Raw genomic sequence first — 17,613 nt, 5'->3', positions numbered from 1 at the left:
GAGTCGTTGTAGTATAGTGGTAAGTATTCCCGCCTGTCACGCGGGTGACCCGGGTTCGATCCCCGGCAACGGCGTTTCTTTTTGCACTTATATTTTGGCTTTTGATTTTGATCACTGTCGGCCTGTCACCTGCCACCGTCAGTCACTGCACTTTGAAAGCCGAAAACAAAAAATCCCGCCCTCTCTCTCTCTCTCTCTCTCTCTCTCTCTCAGCACTGCTTCAGTTCAGTCGCCATCTCCCGCTTTCATACGCCCCCACGCCCCCCTTTTTGCTCCCATTCATTCCGGTACCAGCAGCAGGGTTTTAGCTTTTAGGGTTTTGCAAAGCTCTGCGCTTGCAGATTTCGCCATGGAAACGGACGAAGCCCAGCGAGTTCTTCCCTTTCAGCTCCAGTTCGACAAGCCACTCGCGTCTCAGGTTTCTTCTCACATCACAGCTTCCACAATCAAATCCCCCAAAACATTAACCTTTTTTTTTAATTAAAGAAAAAAAAAAAGATCTTTGAAACTTTGAATTCTCAACACTTTGCAGATTAAAATTGCAGAATGGAACCCTGAGAAGGATTTGCTGGCGATGGTCACCGAAGACTCCAAGATTTTGCTGCACCGTTTCAATTGGCAGAGGCTCTGGACAATCTCTCCCGGTATATCTTTCGTTCTCTCTCTCTTGGTGGTTACTGTGTTGTTGTGAGTTAAAGTTTTGAATTTTTTTGGTTTAGCAAGGAGCATATCGTCGTTGTGTTGGCGTCCCGATGGAAAAGCAATTGCTGTTGGGCTTGAAGATGGAACAGTTTCATTGCATGATGTTGAAGTGAGTAAAGTGTTGATTTTTCAGTTAAAAACATACTCTTGGTACTGATTAGTCAGTAAAGTTGCAAACTTGTCATTGTGAACTGATGACTTGCGTAAATTTGTGATATTGTTATACAAACGACATATATGAATACAAGGTTAAAGCTTATCATATGAATGTGGACTTATGGTTTTCTACATTTATGCTTTCTAAATCCTTTTTATTTCTTTGATGCGAGGCAGAATGGAAAGTTGTTGAGAAGCTTAAAATCACATTCCGTTGCTGTTGTTTCACTTAACTGGGAGGAGGATGGACACACGACTAGAGTATGTTTTCATCGATCCAATTGTAGGCTATGCACCAATTTGATTTTAATGGATGAAATCAGTTGGTTTTTCTTTACTTGAGCTTTTTCTGGGGTTAAATCTCTGCCACATATATATCCGCTTCTTACAAAACTTTTGCCTTGATGTTTTACTACGTTCCTATTCACTTGCCAGTTGTTTTGAACTTCTGAAATTTCATTATGCTTTGGTACATTGAATTTAGAGTTCAATTACAAACAAGAATACCTTATTTATGTATTAGAGATAACATGGTTAAGCTATTATATTACTAATCTCCCTTTTTCAAATATTGATTATAGGATGAGCACGGCAGTATATCAACATATGAAGACCGTACTTCTCGTTTCTTCCCACCTCCTCCAAGAGTTCCGCGGATGCCTGGACTGGTATCTGGAGATACTGGTTTCATAGATGATAGTGAAGATTCATTTCAAGAGCTGTCAAATTCTTCACAGCAACGTTTTAACATCCTGTGTAGTGGAGACAAAGATGGAGTCATTTGCTTTAGTATATTTGGGATTTTTCCAATAGGGAAAATTGTAAGTAGTAACTTCTGAACCATTGTCATAAAGTGTTGGGGTTGATGATGCTTAGTTATGTGAAACTTACTTTAATTTATGTTTGATGTGTCATGTGACTGCCTCTGGATATGTGCCAGAACATACACAATTTTTGTGTTCCTAATCCACTTACGGATGCAAAAGCTGAGTGCAGACTTCTTAATGCTTCTGTTTGCAAGGTAAATTCATCTTTAGTATGGACAATCTCAAAGTTATAGGATTATATCTGACAATATTATTTTCATGATTACTGGATTTTCCGTTTATTCACAGCTTATATTAAATTTACTAGATCAAGCTGATATTCTTACATGTTGTTATTAGGTTGCTTTGTCGAAAGATCTTTGTCATTTGATAGTCACATGTTCAGGAGAATTGACTGATGATAGGGAGGAATCAGAAAGCAGACGAGTGACTCAACATGGTATTCATGGCTTACACTGCATGGTGCTTGATACATCTATATTTTGGAAGAGGTGACTTTCCTTGTAGAACCCAGTATACGACAGGTTGTTTAATATGTATAGGAAGTTGTGCTGCCATATTGGTTATAGTATATGAGTCTTTACCATCTTTTTCTCTTGTTTTCTTGTTCAATGTTTCAATCTCATCGATATGCTCTACATGTAAAATTTTGGGCTCTGACATCAGTTTAGATGTGGATGATACAGTCATGTTATGTACTGCTTCCTTGTTTAAATATCTTTTCTACTCGTATATTGATATCCCCTTGTCAATTTAAAATATGCTTATGACTGTAAAACTCCGCCGTGTAAGTTTATCTTACATTGCCGGTCCCAAGCCCGGATAAAGGAGGAGGGGGAGGGCGTCAGGTAGTCGACAGCCGGCACTCCATGATCACGTCGAATCCTTATGAAAATGAATCCAGAACGAAATCGCGCTAAAGCTAGGGCGTCACCCGTAAGTGGCGCGCTGTGTGGCCTGAGCACAGTGATAAGTGAGCAAGGGTCGCTGTATCTCCATCGGCACCCGGATGCAATGTTAAATGAGCAAGGGGGCTATAGAAACTTCTTTTCGAACAACTCCACTCAAAGTTGTTTGGGAGCATATGCTCCTATCAACTTTACACGGGACACACAAAAGAAGTACTTTGATCCTATTAGACGGGGAAGGGTGAAGAAGCTAGGACAGAAGGGTAGAGTTCAAGAGAGCAAAATGCGTTTAGGAACGTGGAATATAGGAACCTTGACGGGAAAATCTATGGAAGTAGTAGAAGTTATGGTGAGGAGAAGGATAAATATTATGTGCCTACAAGAAACTAAGTGGGTTGGTCGTAAGGCAAAGGATCTAGAAAACTCAGGGTTTAAACTATGGTATTCGGGCACAAATAGAACGAGAAACGGTGTTGGCATCATCGTGGACAAGACCTTGACACAAGATGTTGTAGATGTCAAGAGGGTAGGAGATAGAATCATGGCAATCAAGATTGTAATAGGACAAGAACTTATCAATGTGATTAGTGTGTACGCACCTCAAGTAGGGTTGGATACGAGTTCGAAGGAGAAATTTTGGGAAGACCTTGGAGACTTGGTGCAAGGAATTGCTCAGACAGAGAAGTTATTTATAGGAGGAGATTTAAATGGACACGTGGGCAGGGAGACAGGCAACTATGGAGGTTTTCATGGTGGCCATGGTTTTGGGGAGAGAAACGAGGATGGGGAAGCTATCTTGGATTTTGCAATGGCATATGATCTCTTCTTAGCCAACACCTTCTTTAAGAAGAGAGAAGAACATGTGATCACCTACAAGAGTGGGTCGTCAAAAACACAAATAGATTTTCTTCTAATGAGGAAAGGGGATCGTATAACTTGTAAGGATTGCAAAGTTATACCAGGAGAGAGCGTGGCTAATCAACATCGCTTGTTGGTGATGGATGTACATATCAAAAGAGTGAGAAAAAAGAACAAGACTTGGAAGTGCCCAAGGACTAGATGGTGGAATCTAAAAGAAGAAAAACAAGCCATTTTCAAAGAGAAAGTAATCACCCAGTGTGTGTGGGATAGAGAGGGGGAAGCTAACCAAATGTGGGATTCCATGGCTAGTTGTATCCGAAAAGTAGCAAAAGAGGTATTAGGAGAGTCCAAGGGCTTTGCCCCACACCAAAAGGAATCTTGGTGGTGGAATGAGGAGGTACAAGCAAAGGTGAAGGCTAAGAAGGAATGTTGTAAAGCCTTATACAAGGATAGGACCGATGAAAATGGTGAAAGGTATAGAAAAGCGAAGCAAGAGGCGAAGAAAGCTGTGAGAGAAGCTAAGTTAGCGGCTTATGACGATATGTATAAGCGACTAGATACCAAAGAAGGAAAGTTGGATATCTATAAACTAGCTAGAGCAAGGGACAAGAAGACAAGGGACCTAAACCAAGTGAGGTGCATCAAGGATGAGGATGGAAAGGTTCTTGTTACAGAGAACGCGGTTAAAGACAGATGGAAAGGTTATTTTCATAATCTTTTCAATGAAGGACATGAAAGGAGTGCTTCTTTAGGGGAGTTGAGTAACTCAGAAGAGTGTAGAAACTACTCTTTTTATCGTAGAATCCGGAAGGAAGAAGTGGGTGTAGCTTTGAAGAAGATGAAGCATAGAAAAGCAGTAGGCCCAGACAATATACCAATCGAAGTGTGGAAAGTTTTGGGAGAGACAGGTATAACATGGCTCACTAACCTTTTCAATAGGATTTTGAAAACGAAGAAGATGCCGAATGAGTGGCGAATGAGCACTTTGGTGCCTATCTACAAGAATAAGGGCGATGTACAAAATTGCATGAACTATAGGGGTATTAAGCTAATGAGTCATACAATGAAGCTCTGGGAGAGAGTCATTGAGCATAGATTGAGGCAAGAGACACGGGTTTCGGACAACCAATTCGGGTTCATGCCAGGGCGCTCAACCATAGAGGCAATCTATCTCTTACGAAGATTGATGGAAAGATATAGAGATGGGAAAAAGGATTTACACATGGTCTTTATAGATTTGGAAAAAGCGTATGATAGGGTCCCAAGAGACATTCTTTGGAGGATTTTAGAGAAGAAAGGAGTACGAGTAGCATATATCCAAGCTATACAGGATATGTATGAAGGAGCAAAGACTGCCGTAAGAACTCATGAAGGACAAACCGAAAGCTTTCCCATAACTGTAGGATTACATCAAGGCTCATCCTTAAGTCCTTACCTTTTTGCGTTGGTAATGGATGAGTTAACAGGACATATTCAAGGTGATATTCCTTGGTGTATGCTTTTCGCAGACGATATAGTGTTGATAGATGAAACTCAGGAAGGGGTAAATGCAAAGCTTAACCTTTGGAGAGAAGTGTTGGAATCTAAAGGTCTTCGCCTAAGCCGATCAAAGACAGAATATATGGAGTGCAAGTTCAGTGCAAATGGAGGCCAAAACGAGTTAGGGGTGAGGATCGGAGATCAAGAAATACCAAAGAGCGACCGTTTTCGTTACCTAGGATCTATCTTGCAAAAGAACGGAGAATTAGATGGAGATCTCAACCATAGAATACAAGCTGGATGGATGAAGTGGAAGAGTGCATCCGGCGTGTTGTGTGATCGCCGTATGCCACTGAAGCTCAAGGAAAAATTTTATAGGACGGCAATAAGGCCGGCGATGCTGTATGGCACAGAATGTTGGGCGGTGAAGCATCAACACGTACACAAAATGGGTGTAGCGGAGATGAGGATGCTTCGTTGGATGTGTGGGCACACGAGAAAGGATAAGATTAGGAATAAGGATTTCCAGGGTAAAGTAGGAGTAGCCGAAATTGAAGGAAAGATGAGAGAAAATCGGTTACGGTGGTTTGGACATGTGCAAAGAAGGCATACTGACGCTCCGATTAGAAGATGCGACTATGGAACAGAGGTTTAGGGCCGAAGGGGCAGAGGAAGACCTAGGAAAACTTTGGAAGAGACCCTAAGAAAAGACTTAGAGTACTTGGATCTAACGGAGGACATGACACAGGACAGAACACAATGGCGTTCTAAGATTCATATAGCCGATCCCACTCAGTGACTTGGATTTTCCAAGTCTCCAACCAAGAAGTTTTCCTCACTCGGGAAATTAAGGGAACACTACCTCAACCTATATGCTCCACTCACAAAGCTTCAACATACAAGCTTCAACAAAAGAAAATTCAAAGAACTTAGCGAAGAAGGCTTTGGTGTATTTAACACAATACGTTGAAATGAAGGAAAGCTTATTTATTGATATCCCCGATAAGTTACAAATATGTACATATACTTGAGTCAAAATAAACAAACAAGAGGGAGCCTTCACAAAGGTTGCTTAGGAGAAGTCTCAGCAGTCGGTAGAGCCCCAGAAAGAGAAGGCACCGGAGGAGGATCATTCGGAGCCTCAGTACTGGACAAAACCCTAGAAGGAGGAGGCATCAGAGGTTGATCATTTGGAGCTTCATTACGCGGTACAGCCCCAGAAGACGAAGGCAATAAATGCCTTTGGAACAAACCCACAAATCTCTGATGATCAAGTAAAACCTGACCATCAGATTCCTTCATCTGGTCAAGCTTCCTCTTCATGTTTGTAGCATAGTCATGTGCGAGCCGGTGCAACTGTTTATTCTCATGCTTGAGCCCTCTAATCTCCTGTTTGAGACTCATCACTTCAGCCGCCAATGATTCAACTTGGCGGGTTCGAGCAAATAGGCGTTGGGCCATATTAGACACAGAACCTGCACACTGAACACTGAGAGCCAGAGAATCCTTAACAGCCAACTCATCAGACCGTTTGGAAAGTAGTCTGTTATCTTTGGGAGTGAGAAGGTTCCTGGCCACTACCGCAGCGGTCATATCATTCTTCATCACGGAATCCCCAACGGTAAGAGGACCAGTAGGGGAGACGAAGGATGGGCGCCATATGTTGTCTGGAGAAGGCAGGGCTGCCTCTTCAACAAGGTTCAAGTCAAAACGACGGTCGGAGGGGCCAGACATTTTCAAAGGTGTTGACGAGAGAAGAGGTCGGACAAATCAAGATCTTAGAAGTGCAAGAATGGAGCTTCTACTGGTGGATATTCAAGTGTGCTTTGGAACTTAATGTCAGCCCCTATAAAAATCTGCACTCGACGAAGCTTCAGAAATCGAAAAGGCGCCTGCTCAGAAATCGAAGAGGTGTTTGCTTTCTCAAAAGCTGGGCTGCTCAGAGACCACGAGGGTCGATCTCAGAAATCGAAGAGGCGTTTGCTTTCTCAAAAGTTGGGCTGCTCAAAGACCATGAAGGCCGATCTCAGAAATCGAAGAGGCTTGCTTTCTCAAAAGCTGGGATGCTCAGAGACCACGAGGGCCGATCTCAGAAATCGAAGAGGCACCTACTTTTCCAGCCTTGTCAGCACCTGTCACACGCACACTCAGCTTTGCGGAAATTATGGGCATTCTGTCGAAGATTTCTGACGAAGTAGAAAGCACATGAATCGTACTGTTCAATCACCCACTTCCCACACGCAACAGTAGCTCATGGGTACCACAGATAACTTTGCCAAAGTTCTCTGACAAAGTTGAGACACGTGAAGCTTGCAGCTCCCACTACATCGCTCTGACCAAGAAGGGTAAAAGAATTGCAAAAAAACAACACTAACAAAGTTTAAACACATAAATTTTGAAGGTCTAGCTACCATATTATTACCCACAAGGGTAAAGGAACAGTACCACTGCTGGATAATTGGAAAGTCCCGGTGTGTCAACCTCTGTGCTTCGTGGCAAGGTAGACTAGCAAACATGCCCAACCTGTACTCACATTCGAGAAAACACTCCCAACAAGATTGCTTGCTCCAAAATTGAAGAGGCACCGCCCTCCGAATCTCGAGAGCCAGACTTCCAACATGATTACTTTCTCAAAAATCGAAGAGAGGGTAAAGGAACAGTACCACTGCTGGATAATTGGAAAGTCCCTGTGTGTCAACCTCTGTGCTTCGTGGCAAGGTAGACTAGCAAACACGCCCAACCTTTACTCACATTCGAGAAAACACTCCCAACAAGATTGCTTGCTCCAAAATCGAAGAGGCACCGCCCTCCGAATCTCGAGAGCCAGACTCTCAACATGATTACTTTCTCAAAAATCGAAGAGACACCGCTCTCCGAATCTCGAGAGCCAGACCCCCAGCAAGATTGCTTTCTCAAAAATCGAAGAGGCATCGTTCTCCGAATCTCGAGAGCCAGATCCCCGACAAGATTGCTTGTTCGAAAATCGAAGAGGCACCACTTTCCCAACTTCAAGAGCTGGATCTCCTTGGATAAAGCTTGTCTGTAATCTTCACACGCAACATCAGCTTTCCAGATACCACAGACCACTTTTTCAAAGTGCTCTGACAGAGTTAAAACATGTGAAGCTGGCAGCTCCCACTACCGTGCTATAACCAAGCAGGGTAAAGGAATAGCATTATTACTTGATGTTAGGGAGACTCCTATATATGTCGACCTCCATCCCTAACGGACAGGCAGAGCTGCAAAAATGCTCAACCCTTTCTCTTATCTGAGAGGGCATTCCCAACGAAGCCTTTCGAAATATTCAGCTTTCTTTCCCCCCGATAATACCTTTGTAAACAAGCTATACTAGAGCAAGAATATCTCATATCATCAGGGTTAAAAGCAAGAGTATCCCATATCATGCTTTTTCCCTGTCTTTTCCTTTGGCCTTGTTCTTACCTGCAAGACAAGGAGAAAGAGAGCAATCAGTCAGCACTTGGAATCAAGCTTCCAGCCAGGAACTGACTGCCTGGAACCCCTTACCTGATTACTTACCTGGCATTGCTCTCGAGTACTCATCTTCAACATCTTATGCTTCCAGGGAAGATACCGCATTTGCCTGAGGAACAAATAGGGCAAGTGAGAAGGATACAAGGAAGCATGTGGAGACAAGCGTAACAGCACACGTGCCGATACATCCACTACTCTGTCAAAAGCAAAAGTATCCCATATCAGCAGGGTCGAACGTACTCTAGATTTGATGGACTTGTTTTGACCCTCAAATTCTTCAGTCGGCCTTATACTCTGGAGGAAACCAGAAAACCCTCCAGCCCAGTTCAAGAATAAGCCTGTGGAAAGTTACTTCTTCAAAAGCAAAAGTATCCCATATCATCTCTCCTCATTTTTCTTCTCTTTATCCTTCATGCTGCCTGCAAGATAGGGAGAATGTGAACAATCAGCCGGAGCTCTGATTGCTTACCTTGTCTGTCACCTCTTTCAGCAGATCCCCTAGCTCGGCGACTTGGGGAACTCCTACTACATGGTTTGTATCGCGCTTGACCAAGCATGAAACTACAAGTAAGCTTCAAGTGAAATTGATACATTACCTTGTGCATCTCCACCAGTTACAGATACCACCCCTGGATGGAGGAAGAGTACTTCCAGAGAAGATGCCACATCTACCTATGAGACAGATAAGGCAAGTCAAGACGATACCACACTCCGGTACTTAGAAGTTTCGTGGCTACGAGATCATTCTCCCACAATATTTCCTAATGTCATTTGTACTAAATCATTCACTTGTACTCACTAAAGGAGAGCTTGAACCTATGTACTTGTGTAAACCCTTCGCAATTAATGAGAACTCTTCTATTCCGTGGACGTAGCCAATCTGGGTGAACCACGTACATCTTGTGTTTGCTTTTGTGTAAACCCTTCACAATTAATGAGAACTCCTCTATTCCGTGGACGTAGCCAATCTGGGTGAACCACGTACATCTTGTGTTTGCTTTCCTATCTCTATCCATTTATATACTTATCTACACTAATGACCGGAGCAATCTAGCGAAGATCACAAAAAGTGACCGTTTTCGCTACCTAGGATCTATCTTGCAAGAGAACGGAGAATTAGATGGAGATCTCAACCATAGAATACAAGCTGGATGGATGAAGTGTAAGAGTGCATCCGGCGTGTTGTGTGACCGTCGTAGGCCACTGAAGCTCAAGGGAAAATTTTATAGGACGGCAATAAGGCCAGCGATGTTGTATGGCACAGAATGTTGGGCAGTGAAGCATCAACGTACACAAAATGGGTGTAGCGGAGATGAGGATGCTTCGTGGGATGTATGGGCGCACGAGAAAGGATAAGATTGGGAATGAGGTTATCCGAGGTAAAGTAGGAGTAGCCAAAATTGAAGGAAATATGAGAGAAAATCGGTTCCGGTGGTTTGGACATGTGCAAAGAAGGCCTACTGACGCTCCGGTTCGAAAATGTGACTACGGGACAGAGGTTCAGGGCCGAAGGGGTAGAGGAAGACCTAGGAAAACTTTGGAAGAGACCCTAAGAAAAGACTTGAGTACTTGGATCTAACGGAGGACATGACACAAAACCGAGCGCAATGGCGTTCTAGGATTCATATAGCCGACCCCACTTAGTGGGAAAAGGCTTTGTTGTTGTTGTTGTTGTTGTTGTTGTTATGACTGTAATTCTCATTGTAGGAAAAATGAGCTTCACCAAGTGGCTCAACAAGCGTCTAACATTGAGGAATTGGTGGAGGTTATTCGGGCATCACTTTCAGTTATGCACAAGCAGTGGTCTGATGCTATGCACACTTTCCATGAAAAGTTTGATTCTCTATCTAATCTGATTGTTGACCATGGTAATTTCTGGATGCTGCGATGTCCCACTTTGTTGATGTAATTCTTGGTTATATGATTCTTCCATTCATACAGTTTGTACCATTTGTATACAGGACTTGACTCTTGTCCCCAGGAGGAGTTTTTGAGTCTTTTAGGTGGTGCAAGGACTAGTCCACCTGTTCATCAATTTCTTGTTAACTCTCTTGGTGAAGTGGTAAGCTTAGTGCTATGTAACATCCTATTTTAACATCGAGATTTAGTATCACACTGAGCAATGTGTATATGATGACATTGTGAATTCAACAAAGCTTTTTTACTCATAGGGCGTGAAGCGTGTGTCAAAGGCTGTTTGTGGTGCCGGAAAAGAACTCCAGCTTATTGTCCTAAATCATCTCCAGGTGCTAGTTAGCCCTTGCAGTGGATGCAATATTTTCTTGTTAGGAGCAACTGTTTTTTGTTGTACTTTCTCTGCGTATCATTTTTTACAAAAGGTTACATGATCTGTGATCAGTAACTATATCAGAATTCAGAATACAATGTTTCTAATAGATGGATATGGAACTGATAGGCAGAAAAAGGAAACGTCGATTACCATTGTGAAGTCTCAATTATATTTTTGTTGGTTACAAACGCCTAATATATGTGATCCTATTTTCTAATGTTCCTTCCATCAGAGGACTTGGGCAGAAACTAAACATGGTTTACCCTTTTTTAGCCTGCTGCAGAAATTATTGCATTCAGGATGGGAGAATTAAGAGGCCTTTCAAGATGGCGAGCACGATATCAGGGAATTGGTTTGGATGAGACACTCATCAATAATGCAACAGAAAAAGCTGGGATGATACTTTTACAAGTTGAACGATTTATCAGGGTGCTGTCAACTGTTGTGCAGCAGGTTTGCTTGAGGTTTATACTGTAATAAAAATGAAAGGGAGGACAGTTTCTTTCTTCATTACTAAATTATAATGTCTTTTCTTTCAGTTTTCAAATTTCTTCAACTGGCTCTTGAAATGTATAAAGTTACTTATGTCAGAACCAAGCGATCACCATCTTCTACTGTACAATAGGTATGTGTTACACTTTCCTCTGTGTTTTGTTTGCTACCAGCATATATCCTTTTACTCATACTTTAGGTTTTGGCAGTGAACTTGTCGTTATATTCTTGAAGTTTTTATATGACCAAGATCCTGTCAAGCAGTTGCTGGAAGCATCAGAAGCCGATCACCATATCGATATTGGTTTGTAAGTTATTTCTAAATCTTGTCTGCATTGCAAACAGTTTCGCAATTATTCTAATGTATCATGTATATCTTTTATGCATAATGGCTTCTCTGTAGCCGTCTATGTTGTATAGCTGGAGATGGCTTGATATCTAATATTCTTATTGCCTGCGGACCACATCCAAATTAATAACACCGTATGTTATGTACATGTCTTATGCATATATGTGCATGTGAAAACAATGGACGTGTGCTTGCATGTTGGCAATTATACAAGTATTTCAATTCTCTTTTTGTATCTCTAACCAAGATGAAGTTGTATTGTTTTCAGGGAAACAATGCAAAGAGTTAAAGAACTGGTTCAGTTTGGGGGATTTTCAGATTTTGGATATCTGCAAAGGACATTAGCAAAGGAATCCCAGCAGATGGAGTCTAGGTATGCAGATTTCCATGGCCCTCATCTATGAACATTGGAGCAAATGATACTATATCCCTCTGTAAATGCCAACACTTGGGTTCCTCAAAATGCTAATTTATGATGACAGAAATAATAAAAAGGAAAGTGAAATCCTGCTTGTTTAACTTAGCATTGAGTCACTAACAAAAACAGGCAAGGGTGCACTGCACACACACGGATATGAGCATGCATACATTGGTACTGCCTTTTCAATTTCAATTTACAGATGCCCCTTGGTCTTATAGTTTCAAGGAGGCTTTTCTGATGCCCTTTACAACAATATCAAGAAAGATACTGTGCAAGGATTTATTGCCGCTTTGCCCTCTTCCACCTTTGTCATCATCTTTGTCAACCACCATTCCTGTTTCAGTATCGTATTATGAGGTACTTATTGGTTTTGCAGTTCGGGAAGTTTTTAACTTGAATCCTGTGATTCAGTAAAATCAATTTGAATTCACTATCGATAACATCGGTTCTTTTATTCCTATTCTATAGGATGCCTCCCAATCGGTCTCTTCTTGTCAGAGTGAACACTTGTTTCTCGATTACATATCTTTCCAAATACCAGATGAGTCTCTCTCCGGAATTGCAAATTGTATAGGAATAGTGAAAGGGTTTATGCATGACTCGAGCAGTGTAAACAAGGGCTATACTTCATTAGAAGCTGTATTGTTGGGGGTCCCTGCTGGTTATTACTGCATGGATCTTTCCTTATATAAGGTAGAGACCTAAACTGATCATATACCGTCATTTTATTTTCCTTTTCTGGAATGTTTCATAAACTGCTTTTACTTCTAACAGGAAAGTCAGATTGTTTTGTTATTAAATGAAACAACCGCCGCTTCTGAAAGTTCTGGAGACGCCTCTATGATGATTGTGCAAACAGATGACCTTCCATTTGTATCGATCTCAAGATCCACAGGTCTAAACTATTGGACGTTGCATCAACTAAAGGTAATTCTGATCTTTGCTCCCTCGTGCATTCATTGTGTTATATTACTTAAAACGAAAAGATGCCATAACTCTAGATTTCTGTTCCCAAGTTGCTCTGCGGCATATATGATACTACTGCTCAAATGTGTATATTCAGGACTCTGTTGTTCACCTGGAAATGGAGAATGAGAAGGTGCGCAATATACCTCACTCCATCGTTGCACCCCTCGCAGTCAGCTGTAAGTTCTAAAAACTGTTTCTTACTTCAAATCAAACAAGTTCTATCACCCGTGTCTCGAATTATTCTCACTTCATCCTCGTAGTTTCAATTGAACATGAGAGTTCTTCATTTTTTTTTTCTTATGAAATTTCGGATGAATTTTACTGTAACAGCATCAAGAGGCGTGGCCTGTGTTTTCGCTGCAAGAAAACGTGCCTTGGTCTACATTCTGGATGAAGACGAAGATGAAGTCTCAGATGCAGAGTGACTGCATCTAATTTACTCCTAGAACAAATATGTGTTGCATACTCCGCCTCGGCGTGTATCATATTTTTGTTCTGGCCAAATAATATGTTCTGCATTTTGTTTCTTAGCATGTATCGTAATTTCGATCCTCTGTTGCAAAGTTCGACATTTTGTAAGTATGAGAGAGAGAAGTGAGAGAGAGAAGTGAAAAAGTACTAGCGTACGTATTTTAAAATTAACAAATTGTCGTTAAAGACTTGTAGCTCAATCAGTTATGATTGTTCATGTCTGTAACTAAGGTCCCGTGTTTGACGCTCAACCTAAACCATAAAAATAAGGTGATGTGTGCAACAAAAAAATAAAATTAATAAAGTGCATTTGACTTCTATTTTTAGGGGGGAATCGGTGGCAACCCCACTTCCAATCTTCCTTACCAACCCCAACTTCTCCTCCCTCTCTATTGTCGCTTTAGCTTATGTGTTTTCTCACTTCGGCCTTGGTTTTTTTATTTCCTTGAGCTTTGTCTCAATTTTCCGGTTCTTGTCTCAGATTTTAAACTTTCATGCCGCACTTTTGCCCAAATGTTGGTTTCCGTTGCGAGTCTTCAACCACCAACCTTTGCAACTCGGCCTAGGTGCCTCTCCTTGGCGACGCGCTTTGGTTTTGGGTAGTTATTAAAGTCTTATTAGCACTATCTGGTAGAACTATGGGAGCGCTTTTTGCGCGGGTGGCTTGCTCACCCTCCTTTTTGTTCATTCAGTCATTTCATGAGTTCTTCTTGGTGGTGATGGCGACTTTTTTATGGAAGCGCAGTTGTTCGGTGGAAGCAAATAGTATTCCAGATCTAGGTTTTCCTTGTTGTAAGCCGGCTACTTTTGGGCCTTTTCATCGTATTTTCTTTGTTGTAGCTTTACTTGTACTTGGTTACTTTGGACTGCCTTTTGTATCTTGTTGTAGCCTTTTTATTACGAGAACTTTAACGAAAAGCTCCCAGTATTGTTTACTTTAACGAAAAATCATATTTTTACACTAAAAAGTCAATCATGGTATTATTCACTTTACCCTTTATTTTGTCCTTATCATTAAAACTCAATATTTTCAAGCCCTTTTCATTAGTTTTCCATTTTATTAATAGAGTTTGTTGATGCACAAAATCAGCGAAGACTTTGGTACAACAGAAAGTGTCAGGTTTGTGACCTTCGCTTGGTTGCTTCGATCACTAGTGAAGATAAGTACGTAAATGAATAAGGACAGGGAAGCAAACACAAGATGTACGTGATTCACCCAGATCGGCTACGTCCACGGAGTAGAGGAGTTCTCATTAATTGTGAAGGGTTTACACAAATACATAGGTTCAAGCTCTCATTTTGTGAGTTCTAGTGAATAGTTTAGTACAAAATGACATTAGAGATTATTGTGGGAGAATGATCCCTATTTATAGAGGAGAGTTTCTAGTTTTGTTCTAACATTGACATGTGTCGTATTGTGATTGTCTTCTGATGTTGACACGTGTCGAGCTGTGATTGGCTTCTGATGTCGACACGTGTCGCATTATGATTGGCCTCCTGGTTGAAGGGAAGCTCTTCTGGATCCTTGATGGTATAACGTTGACCGGTGCTCAGTAGTTTCGGGATTGGTCAAGTATGGTACAAACAGTGCTCCCCTAAGTTCCCGAGTGAGGGAAGCTCCTCGGTTGGGGACTTGCAAGATCCAAGCCATTGAGTAATCACGAAACTTCTAAGTACTGAAGTGTGGTATCATTTTCACGTGTCTTATCTGTCTCATATGTAGATGTGGCATCTTCTCTGGAAGTACTTTTCCTCCATCCATGGGTGGTATCTTTAATCGATGAAGATGCACAAGGTAATGTATCAATTTCGCTTGAAGCTTACTTGTAGTTTTGGGCTTGGTCAAGTGCGATACAAACCCTATAGTAGGAGTCCCCCAAGTCGCCGAGCTAGGAGATCTGCCGAAAGAGGTGACAGACAAGGTAAGCAGTCAAACTTCCAAACAAGCAACCCAGGATCGGAGGTTCGAGTTTGGCTTCCGGTTGATTGTTCTCCTTCTCATTGTCTCTCATTCAGCTGCCAGGATAAGGAGAAGCAAAAGGAGAAGAGATGATATGAGATACTTTTGCTTTTGAAGAAGTAACTTTCCACAGGCTTATTCTTGAACTGTGCTTGAGAGTTTTCTGGTTCCCTTCAGAGTATAAGGTCGACTCAAGAATTTGAGGGTCAAAACAAGTCCATCAAATCTAGAGTACATTCGACCTTGATGATATGAGATACTTTTGCTGTTGACGGAATAATGAATGTGGTATGGAAAGGTGTCGTGCTGTAGTGATCTGTTTCAGCTCACCGTTGAACCTTCTGCTTCAATCTTTTGCATGGCAGAAGTGGTGTGCAACCTTTGCATTTAAATGGTCCTTCAGAACATTCCTTCATAGTGACTCATCCACGCTTGGCAGCTTCAGTGTAAAGAGCCAATATCTGATCAACTGTCATGAGGTATGTGCCAGTGGAATTCATGACCTTGACAGCAGTTGAGGATGAGTTCTCGAGAGCAATGCTGAGTAAGCAACCAGGCAAAGGTCTCAGGCAGTCAGTTCCAGATTGGAGGTTTGATTTCAGGTTCCGACTGACTGCTTTCTTTCTCTTTGTCCTGCAGGTGTGGACAAGGACGAAGACAAGGACAGGGAGAAAGCATGATATGGGATACTCTTGCTTTCGACCCTGATGATATGAGATACTTTTGTTCTTGGTGTGGCTTATTTGCTGAGGTATTATCGGGGGGAAATAAAGCTGAGTATTTCGAGAGGTTATGTTGAGGGTGCACTCTCGAATGCGAGAAAGAGTTGAGCATTTTTGCAGGTTTGCCTGTCCGTTGAGGAGGGAGGTCAATGTATATAGGGATTTTCCAATAACAAGTAGTAATACTATTCCTTTACCCTTCTTGGTCACAGCAATGTAGTGGGAGCTGCCAGCTTCACGTGTTTTAATTTTGTCAGAGCACTTTGAAAAAGTGGTATGTGGTATCTAGAAAGCTGATGTTGCGTGTGAAGATTACAGACAAGCTTTATCTAAGGAAATCTGGCTCTCAAAGTTCTGAGAGCTGTGCCTCTTCGGTTTTCGAACAAGCAATCCCGTCAGGGATCTGGCTCTCGAGATTCGGAAAGCGGTGCCGCTTCGGTTTTTGAGAAAGTAATTATGTTGGGAGTCTTTTCTCGAATGTGAGTAAAGGTTGGACGTTCTTGCCAGCCTGTCTTGCCACAGAACACATAGGTCGACACACATAGGGACTTTCCAGTTGTCAAGCAGTGGTTCTGTTCCTTTACCCTTGTGGGTAATAGTAGGGTAGCTGGAACTTCGAAATTCTCGTGCCTAAACTTTGTCAGAGATCTTTGGCAAAGTTATATGTGGTACCCGAGGAGTTGATGGTGCGTGTGGATAGTGGTGATTGAACAGTAAGATTCACGTGTTTTCTACTTCACCAGAAATCTTCGACAGATTGCCCGTAATTTCTGCAAAGCTGAGTGTGCATGTGACAAGTGCTGACGAGGCTGAAAAAGCAGGTGCTTCTTCGATTTCTGAGATCGGCCATCGTGGTCTCTGAGCAGCTCAGCTTTCGAGAAAGCAAACGCCTCTTCGATTCCTGAAGCTCCGTCAAGTGCAGATTTTTATAGAGGTTGGCATTAAGTTCCACAGCACACTTGAATCTCCACCAGTAGAAGCTCCCTTCTTGCACTTCTAAGATCTTGATTTGTCTGACCTCTTCCCTCTTCAACACCTTTGAAAATGTCTGGCCCCTCCGACCGTCGTTTTGACTTGAACCTTGGAGAAGAGACAACCATGCCTTCTCCAGACAACATATGGCCCCCATCCTTCATATCCCCTACTGGTCCTCTTACCGTTGGGGATTCTGTGATGAAGAATGATATGACCGCTGCGGTGGTGGCCAGGAACCTTCTCACTCCCAAAGATAATAGACTACTTTCCAAACGGTCTGATGAGTTGGCTGTTAAGGATTCTCTGGCTCTTAGTGTTCAGTGTGCAGGTTCTGTGTCTAATATGGCCCAACGTCTATTTGCTAGAACCCGCCAAGTTGAATCATTGGCTGCTGAAGTGATGAGTCTCAAACAGGGATTAGAGGGCTCAAGCATGAGAATAAATAGTTGCACCGGCTCGCACATGACTATGCTACAAACATGAAGAGGAAACTTGACCAGATGAAGGAAGTTAATGGTCAGGTTTTACTTGATCATCAG

The 17,613-nt window shown here is 42.1% G+C and overlaps 1 protein-coding gene and 1 non-coding gene across 2 annotated transcripts; both read left to right on the top strand.

Annotated features, from left to right (window-relative positions):
* The first annotated feature begins 2 nt into the window (after positions 1-2).
* TRNAD-GUC (transfer RNA aspartic acid (anticodon GUC)) lies at positions 3-74 on the top strand. The gene has a single exon. It is a non-coding gene; the product is annotated as a tRNA-Asp (tRNA).
* A 33-nt stretch (positions 75-107) lies between these two features.
* On the top strand, positions 108-13,617 carry LOC103446561 (anaphase-promoting complex subunit 4). Its single transcript, XM_017335018.3, has 19 exons — positions 108-418; positions 533-644; positions 720-811; positions 1,036-1,119; positions 1,440-1,679; positions 1,799-1,879; positions 2,025-2,176; positions 10,133-10,293; positions 10,387-10,487; positions 10,597-10,671; positions 10,989-11,168; positions 11,255-11,340; positions 11,417-11,515; positions 11,825-11,929; positions 12,196-12,334; positions 12,446-12,670; positions 12,752-12,904; positions 13,041-13,122; positions 13,277-13,617. Exons 1-19 carry the CDS (start codon positions 350-352, stop codon positions 13,369-13,371), a joined length of 2,331 nt encoding a protein of 776 aa, XP_017190507.2. The 5' UTR covers positions 108-349; the 3' UTR covers positions 13,372-13,617.
* The last annotated feature ends 3,996 nt before the right edge of the window (positions 13,618-17,613 follow it).

Source organism: Malus domestica, chromosome 10, assembly GCF_042453785.1.
Source record: "Malus domestica chromosome 10, GDT2T_hap1".
NCBI classification, from domain to species: Eukaryota; Viridiplantae; Streptophyta; class Magnoliopsida; order Rosales; family Rosaceae; genus Malus; species Malus domestica.
This window is presented reverse-complemented; position numbering and strand designations above follow the sequence as displayed.